Raw genomic sequence first — 8,508 nt, 5'->3', positions numbered from 1 at the left:
CGCCAACCTCCGCCAAGTACGAAATAAATTTATTTCTCTTCTTATAAACCACATTATTCAGCCACATTGAATTTGCTCCTCTGTTTATGTGGCTCAACCTCATGGGGTGTTGCTGGGGAGAGGGTGCGGGGGATTAAGAAGGAGAAGGAGCGGGCTGGGGTGCGGGGGTGTTTGTGAGGTGGGGATGGCCGCGGGGCCGCGAGGGAAAGCAGCCGCGCACAGCCGCCAACCGCTGGCTGCCCGGGAGCTGCCCGGCGGCCGCCCCCTGCTGAAGGGGCTTCCTGCAGGCCCGGCCCCGCGGGGCCGCGAAGGCAAAGCCCTCCCCGCGACGGGGCGGCCGGGACACGCCGGCGGCGGCGAGCGGGAGTGCGTCGCGGGGTGGCGGGGGTTCCCCCATGCGGCGCAGCGGCAGCGGCGGGCCGCCAGGGGTCGCTGCAGACGGAGGCCGCAGCCCGAGCGGCCGCGCGTGGCGGCGGGGCCGTCTCCCGAGCGCCGCATCATATGGGCCGGCCCCTTCTATGGAGACGGGGCTGATGCCGAGCGCCTCCTGGGCGGACGCCGCCATGAGGCTCTGAGGGGCGGCTGCGTGTGGAGGACCCAGCCGGTCGCGCTGCAGAGCACCCCGAGCGTGGTGCCGGCCTCGTCCCGGGGCAAGGGAGCGCAGCGCTGCGGCCGCTGCTACTGCCGCCGCCGCGGGTCCGGCCGGCCCGGGGCCATGTAAAGCGGCAGCGGCCGGGGGGAGCCCAGCCGAGCACGGGGAGAGGAGCTGCTGCCGCCGGCCGGGAAGGCCCCGCGGGGGGGATCATGGCGACGTCTAATCTCTTAAAGGTGAGAGCGGGGCCTGGCTGGGCCCTGCGTGAGGAGGGAGGCGGGGGGGGCCGGGCGGCCGGGACTGCCCCGCCGCTGGCTGGGCCCTGCGGGTGGCTGGGGCAGCGGGGCCGGGCCGGGCCGGGCCGGGCGGCCGGCGGGGACAGGCCGCGGGCGCCTCTCCCCGAAGTTGCCGTTGCCCAGGCGCGGGGGGGGCCGGCGGCCCTCTCTCAGGTGAACGGCCTTGGCGCCGCGCCCGCGCTCGGTGCGGGACCGCTGGCCTCGGCCGGGCCCGGCCGGCGGCCTCCTGGCTGCCGGCACCCCCGCCCCCCCGGCTCTGCCGTCCCAAACACGCGTCGTTGGGAAACAGCGTTGCGTCGTGCTGTTAAGACAGGGCAGGGTGTCGTCCCGTTGTTTATTTAAGAAGACCTAGGTGTACGGAAAATGAGTTTAAAGTTAAACAAAGAGTTGAAAAATGTCTTTGCGGTGGGCAGGTGTTGTTATTTGGGTTGCCGCCGTATTCCAGCTTTCTTGTTAACTACAGTTTCTCTGCACAGAAAAACTCCTGGAGGCCTTTCACTTACATTAAGCAGCTTTGCTTTTGTAGTCAGATGTTTTCAAGGGCTTTCCCAGTGTTTGATGACAGATGTCGGTCACCCCAAGCTGCTGCAGATTTGAACAGAAGTTTTAAGTGTGACAGTCCGGTATTTGAGCTCAGGACTGCCTGTCCTGATATTTGTGGCATCTGTGTGGAGAAAACTGTATGTGGCCTTTGAGGCCATGCCAGCACATGGAAGACAGGCCTACTTTAAACAACTGTCACTAATGTCTCCAGTAAGTGTTTCTAGAAAATCCCTGTAGTTAGTGTGAAAGGCCTTGGGAAGGCTGGCTGTGTCACTTTATCAGTTAGCAATTTAAAATATATATAAATGTAGACATATACATGCGTTCACTGTTATGTATTATAGTTAAATGTGGTTCTGAAGAAGCGCAGCTTACATTTTAGCAATCTGACCTATTTTGGATGTACAGATTTGGCTTGAAACTGCTGGTTGTGTTACTCTGAGACACTCAGTGTGAAGAAATGAGAAATAATTGTTAGCCTTGTTTCTTCCTTGTACCCAAAACAAGGTTTTAGTATTAAAAAGATAAATCTTTTTTTTTAAATCTTTCTTGAAATTGAAATGTAATTGAAATTAATTTTAATTCATTTCTCTATATTTTTTTGTGCGTCAGTGGGTAGTTAGATTTTTAAGCAGGTAAGACTTAAATAAAATCTAAGATTGAAGAATCCAAGAATACTGGTGAAAAAAATAATGTCCCATAAGAAGAAATGTGCTTTTTGTGGAAGAGCTTGGTTTTAGAGCAGGGCTCAGACAGTTTATCTACTTGTTAATGTTTTAGTCCATCTATTGTCTGTACCTTAAGGATCTCTGGAAAGACTGATGTGTGCTGTGGCGAGACGTGGCTGTACAGCCCGTAGTAGAAGAAACACAGGCCTATGAGATTTGTCAGCATTCCACTCCAGCTGTTTTGGAAGAATAATAGGTGTACAGTAAGTGAAAATAGTCAAAGGCCTTAATTCTGCGAGATGGCTCTTGCTGAACCGAACAAAGCCTTTGTGTTGGCTAGTGATATTTTTGCAACTGGCCTTTGAATCATTAATATTTTATATTGATGACAAGGTACATATGCACAGTGTGTTTTAGGAAAAATGCTACAGAGATACCTATTCTAAAATAGGCCTTTCTGGTGACGTGGGTGTTTTTAAGCACTGTAACTTACTAATTAGTGAGTTTTCTAAAGACAATAAAGTATGAGTCCTGTGTCACAAAAGGAAAGATTATACAGTGATTTGACTTTGTTTATAGTGACACAATAAACCAATGCAAGATTTGGAACTAGATAAGGTCTTTTGTTACCCAATTCTGCTCATCAGAGTGCTCTCAGAGAAGCAAACTGTTGATTCCAGGTTAGTGTTGACGGGCAGTGCCTCGTGCTGTGAAACGTACTTCTGCTTTAATGTTTAGGGGGAAAAAAAGCAATGTCTGGGCACAGTAAAAAAATCACTGGATAAGGAAGGAGAAGTGTTAAAGTCTGTAAGGTTTTTCCGTATCTTTTCCAAGTAAGTCTGCATAATCAAAGCTGGGTTTAGGCAGTTCCTGTTTTTGCTAGGATGAACAGGAACTAAAGAGTTTTCTCTGGTTTTCCCCCATCCTCGTTCAACTTTCTACATAGTTGAGAAAATGAAGTGACATATTCTTATTCTAGTAACAGATACTAGCTGAATCCGAATCTGACTGTCGTAATTTTATAGGGCATCCTTTAAACTCCACTACTGCATAATATTCCTAATTAAATTATTATTTTAGTGAAAAGCACTCTCTTCTCAGAGAGCCTTTAAATGCAAAATTAGAATGACCAATCATATGTTGAATCCTGGTGAGATACAACAAATTGTAATGTGATGAAAATATTGAAGTACTTAGTAAGAGCTAGCCATTAGGTGGTAAACTAGTGTGTACCCTGCCTGCAGCAGAACTGCTCTCCCATGTTGAGGCCATGGCTTTGCTGTAGGTGACTGAGCCATTACTAGGTGAGTCCCCTGGAGTTTTTTCTCTCAGCGTACATGTGACTGACGCTTTTGAAGTGGGATGCTTTATTTCAGGGGGTGTGTTGGACTTGTAACGTGTTCCCTTTGCAGTGACAAGATACTCTAAACCAATTCTCTCACGTGACATGAAGATACATGAGGTTTTCTGCAGTTTCTGGAACAGAAAGCACATCAGCTTATTGCAGCACAAAGAAAACCTGTAGCTGTATCCATGCTAGCAGATCTTGACACTTCTGTAGAGCTTTACTGGAGCTGCCAGCAAATGCAAGAGTCCATCCTTGCCAGATGAACTGAAGCTTGAGCCTGGTGTTAGGAGGGAGGAAGCAAAGAAAGCAGTAGATTTTCCGTAGACTTAAATGAAATGAGAACCATTATTTACTTTTGCATTGGTTTCAACTATTTTTTTTGATCTCACACCTCTGTCACTGACAGCTGGAAACATATCTGAAGTTTTTGAGTTCTTCAACTTAAAAGTACATATTTCCAGATCTGTAGTTTAAGTTTGTCTGTTTCTTCCTGGCTACTTCCAATTAGGATATCCTTAAGAAGCTAGGGAATGTTGCACACTAATTAGTTGCATAGCAAAGCTTTCCCTATGGCTACTTTTCTGCTCTGTGTAGTAACTTCACTACAATCATTACACTGATTTTTTTTTTTTTAGAGCTGTTAGTAGCAGAGATTAATCAGACAGTGAATTTTCATGCTTATTTCAGTCTGGAACCTCATATTTTGTACTTCATCCCTCTGTGAACTAGCCTTAATATATATAGTGTCTGAAAACAGCGAAGTGGTAAAGGTGAAGACGTTAGTGGTATGTAGATGAGATGTACAATAAGATGTAAAGGGTGTTGCTTTTTTACACTACTGCTTAGAGCATCTGTCAGAGGTTAGAGCTGAATTTGTATGTGGCCTGAAAGATATAGAGGTACACAGTAAAGAGAGATGAATGTCCAAATAGACATTTCAAGCTTCAGAGGGACAGTAGCGTGGAGGTCTTATATTGCCTTGCGTTGTTATATTCCACATTTATTTAGGCTCTCATCCCATATTCTATGCCTGCTTCTGCTGCACTTTTCCTAAACTTGCTTACCGTTAAGGAGAGGAATTTTCTGTTATTCCACTTGCATCATTCTACTAATTTTCCGTAATATCCACCAACGTAGTCTGGGAGGTTTTTTACCTGCTATCCTAAAATACAGTGTTTAGGTGCTTATGTATAGAATTGAAGAACTGAAAAAAGTAAGTTCGAAGAGTAAAGTTGTAGTATATATTTCAATATAGTGTGTGAAGTAGCATATATTTCAAGTAAAGTTTAGTGTTAAAATGGAACTTTAAATCTCCGTGGACAAATTTACTGAAGTGACTTTTGAAACATAAAATATTTCAAAAGTGGAGTTATTTTTCAAAGCATTAAATTTTAAACTCCTAGAATGGTTACTTAGGGTATGGCTATCAATTGTAATCCATGTTTTCAGAGAAGACTTGATAAGTGGAGTAATTTTATTTCGTCAAAGGTGTGACTTACCATCCTACTTACCTTCCCTTGGGAACTGCGGTTTGAGGCAACAAGCTCAGAAAGAGAAGTTACCCAGGAAATACTGCTCACAAATTGCATTGGTTTGTGGGTGGCTCAGCAAAGCGGGAAATGGGTTCCTTGTGTTGTCCGGGTCACTGGTGTATGTGTGACTTTGGTAACAACTAAGAATTACCCCTGTTTGACCTCCTCTTCTACTATAAAATTTGATTTCCCTGTACACTAATAGAGGTAGCATTAATGAGTGTGAATGACACACAGTAAGTGGTGTTACGCACCCTTTCTTCTTGTAATTTCAGTACAAGAGTTTACACTCTTGTAATGGTCATGGAAGCCTGAATCTACCTAGATGATGTTGAATTGTTTATTGAAATTAAAGACTAGTTTAGTTGAGTGGGATTTTTAATCCATTAATTTTATTTCCTCTTCTGCTTAATTTAGGAAGAAAGGAAAAAGTGTAAAAAAAAAAAAAAAGTTTTACTCCTGTGTATGGGAAACAAAGTTCTAAACTTTCCTAATGGCGTTTTCTGCCAAACTTTATTTGGGGGATTCTTTTTAAGTAGGTACATGTTTGTTACAAGTGGACGTGCAGTTTTTACAGCTGAAATGGGAGTTTTATGTGTGCTGCTTAGCATGAACTCGGTAATCACAATCTAAATCATATAAACACTAGTGTTTGCAACTTCCTCCCCCTCCCCCCATGTTTTACAGTGAAACTAGTCTTATTCACAAAGATAGAGCGTTCGTTTTTTTATCTTCAGCTGTTTTCAGCGAAGGGCTGAATTGCACTTCTCCAGAATTGCAGAACAGACTTTTTACCTCTTCCAGAAGGCTTATGGGACCTACTCTGAAGTTTCACTCCAAAGGAAAACTTCTGAGGAAGCTGGTTTTACTTATTTTACAGTGCCTTTTCTGGAACTTCCTAACTATTCAGCAGCTGGTCTTTCAAGTTCATTATCCTGCAAAGAGGGGATGGGAACAGAAATACCTGCAAGGTAGAAACTAATCGTTTTCACAGGAATAGGAAAGATTAGAGCAACTCATAAAAGTTTAGAGAAAATTTGTAAAGCTAGCTCTATGAGGGGGAAGCATGTAGTTGATGATTTTCAAAGATACGCATTAATTTTTTTTTTTCTACAGTGGAAGAATCGTAGAATCATTTTGGTTGGAAAGTACTTTTAAGATCATCAAGTCCAACCATTAGCCTAGCATTTCAAGTCCACCACTAAACCATACCCCTAAGCACCACATCTACGCATCTTTTAAATAACTCCAGGGATGGTGACTCCACCCGCTTCCCTGGGCAGCCTGTTCCAACGCTTGATAACCTTTTTGGTGAAGAGAACCGGCAAAACTGCTCTCTCTGAATTGGAAAACAATTTCTTTTTCTAAATTTTTTTTATGTTGAAAGAATTCTAAACTTTATCGAAACAGGGGCTGCTTCCATGAGACCCATATGTAGCACCTGCCACAATGGGGGCCTCACAGCATTATCCAGCCTCTAGGTGCTGTTGCTGTAAAATAGGTTACTGTGATGCCTGTTACATTTTTTATACTTGAAGATGAGACATAGAGTTATAGAATGGTTTGGGTTGGAAGGGACCTTAAAGATCATCTAGTTCCAACCCTCTGCCATGGGCAGGGACACCTTCCACTAGACCAGGTTGCTCAAGGCCTCATCCAACCTGGCCTTGAACACCTGCAGGGAGGGGGCATCCACAGCTTCTCTGGGCAACCTGTTCCACTGTCTCACCACCCTCACAGTAAAGAATTTCTTCCTAAGATCTAATCTAAAAACTACCCTCTTTCAGTTTAAAACCATTCCCCCTCGTCCTATCACTACATGCCCTGTGTAAAAAGTCCTTCTCCAGCTTACATCTTTGCGCTTAAGAGCAACAGGAGATACAGTTTCCAAACTATGCTTATTCTGAATATTAAATAACAGATTTAATTGTAAATTTCCATGTAGAAATTAAGCAGAAGGAGATGGGTTGAGAGAACCTGGCGTGCTGCTTGTGCTTCTTCATCTGAAGAGATGTTAGTGGCAGAACGGTGCACTTGTCAGAATTTCAAGTAGTTAAGACTGTATTATTTGCTTTATTGGAAGTAGAATTGTATCAAATGTAGTATTACTAGCCAAGAGAATGATCTGTTCAAAAGTAAACAGCGCACTGGACATAACACTGCAGATACCTCAAACAGTAGTTTTTCTGCCACAGAACTCTCAATCAGCATGTTTTTTAATTGTGAGTTTTTCGTTTTAAAATGTGGAGCTGAAAGCAAATAGGATTACAACATATGCAATAGAACTGTTATTTTTTCTCTTAAAGTTTTTTTTTTTAAATAATGGAAGTCGGCTTGTATGCTACAGTGAGATTTTTCGGAATAATCAGAATTATATGGGAGCACTTAATTTCTTTAGTTTTCCTCTTAATTTGTATCATAAGTTTGAAAAAATTCACCTTGGATTAGGTTTTTCAGCACAAGCGTATATCATTTTTATTTGCACCAACTGTAGTCTTGGCTGTCAATCTGCCTTTGGCCAGTTAACCCACAGGAGGGAGTCTGATACCACAGCTCCTGTGTTACTCTGCTTCCTTCCTCCCTCTTTGCTGCTGATGCCAAATGCACCGTGGAGAAAAAAGGTACGTGGCAGCATCCACAGGTACTGCTTCTGATTCCTGGCTGCCATTTTGGTTGTGGTAATTTGTTCAGATGGGTTTGCGACTCTGCCTCATGACTTTCATTGCATGTATCTTGGCTAGGGCAACGAAGCTGACCAGTATCATTCACGTTGTCAATGTATACTCCATTAACAGGTGAAGAACACTTGGTAGAACTTGTTGCATTGTAGCTAGTGTGGTGAATAAAGCAAGAAGTTTGCAATCTGCTTCTCTAAGAAACAAATAATAGCTCTGTCCCTCTCTAAAACAATACTTACTGTGAAAAGTGCTGTTCAGCTATGGTGTTGTAGCTCAAATGCTAGCTTGTGAGAGACACCTGTGAGAAGAAGGTATTTTTACATTAACTATAGAAACTACAATCCTTAAAGATAACTTTAAATAGAAACTGTTCTATTAACAGTAATTTTTTTGTTCCTTTTAGAATAAAGGTTCACATTCAGTTTGAAGACAAATGGGATTTCATGCGCCCTATCGTTCTGAAACTTCTTCGTCAGGAGTCTGTCACAAAACAGCAATGGTTTGATCTGTTTTTCGTAAGTAATTTTTTAGTATCTTACATCCTTCTGCATAATGGGAATACAGTTATGGTACTACTTCTGATACAGGAGTCCACATATGACACGGGAGTATGTGGGAATACAGAACAAAAGTACTAGTTTAAGTTTTATTAAGTGTTAAGTGTGCCTGCATCACTGTAAATGTGCAAAGGTAGAGTTTTGCTGAGATTCAGGTCTTTGCAAACAGGATGGAGAAAGAACAGCAGAGCTTTTGACTTCAGCTAATCATAGTAAACAGGTTTTTGTACCTGCCCACAAAATTTTTGTTAGAATTAGAGAGAAAATGTTGTTTACTGCTTTGGCAGTAAGTCC

General features: G+C 43.5%; 1 protein-coding gene across 1 annotated transcript in view; it reads left to right on the top strand.

Annotated features, from left to right (window-relative positions):
- The first annotated feature begins 516 nt into the window (after positions 1-516).
- The window catches only part of CUL5 (cullin 5), a 35,176-nt gene continuing 27,184 nt past the window's right edge, over positions 517-8,508 (top strand). The window contains 3 exon segments of the mRNA XM_068423087.1: positions 517-828; positions 8,061-8,072; positions 8,074-8,165. Coding sequence (XP_068279188.1) covers positions 805-828; positions 8,061-8,072; positions 8,074-8,165 — 128 coding nt within the window. The 5' untranslated portion in view covers positions 517-804.

Source organism: Nyctibius grandis, chromosome 2 (genome assembly GCF_013368605.1).
Source record: "Nyctibius grandis isolate bNycGra1 chromosome 2, bNycGra1.pri, whole genome shotgun sequence".
Lineage (NCBI taxonomy): Eukaryota > Metazoa > Chordata > Aves > Nyctibiiformes > Nyctibiidae > Nyctibius > Nyctibius grandis.
Note: the sequence above shows the minus strand (reverse complement) of the source record. Positions and strands in the feature narration are given on the sequence as shown.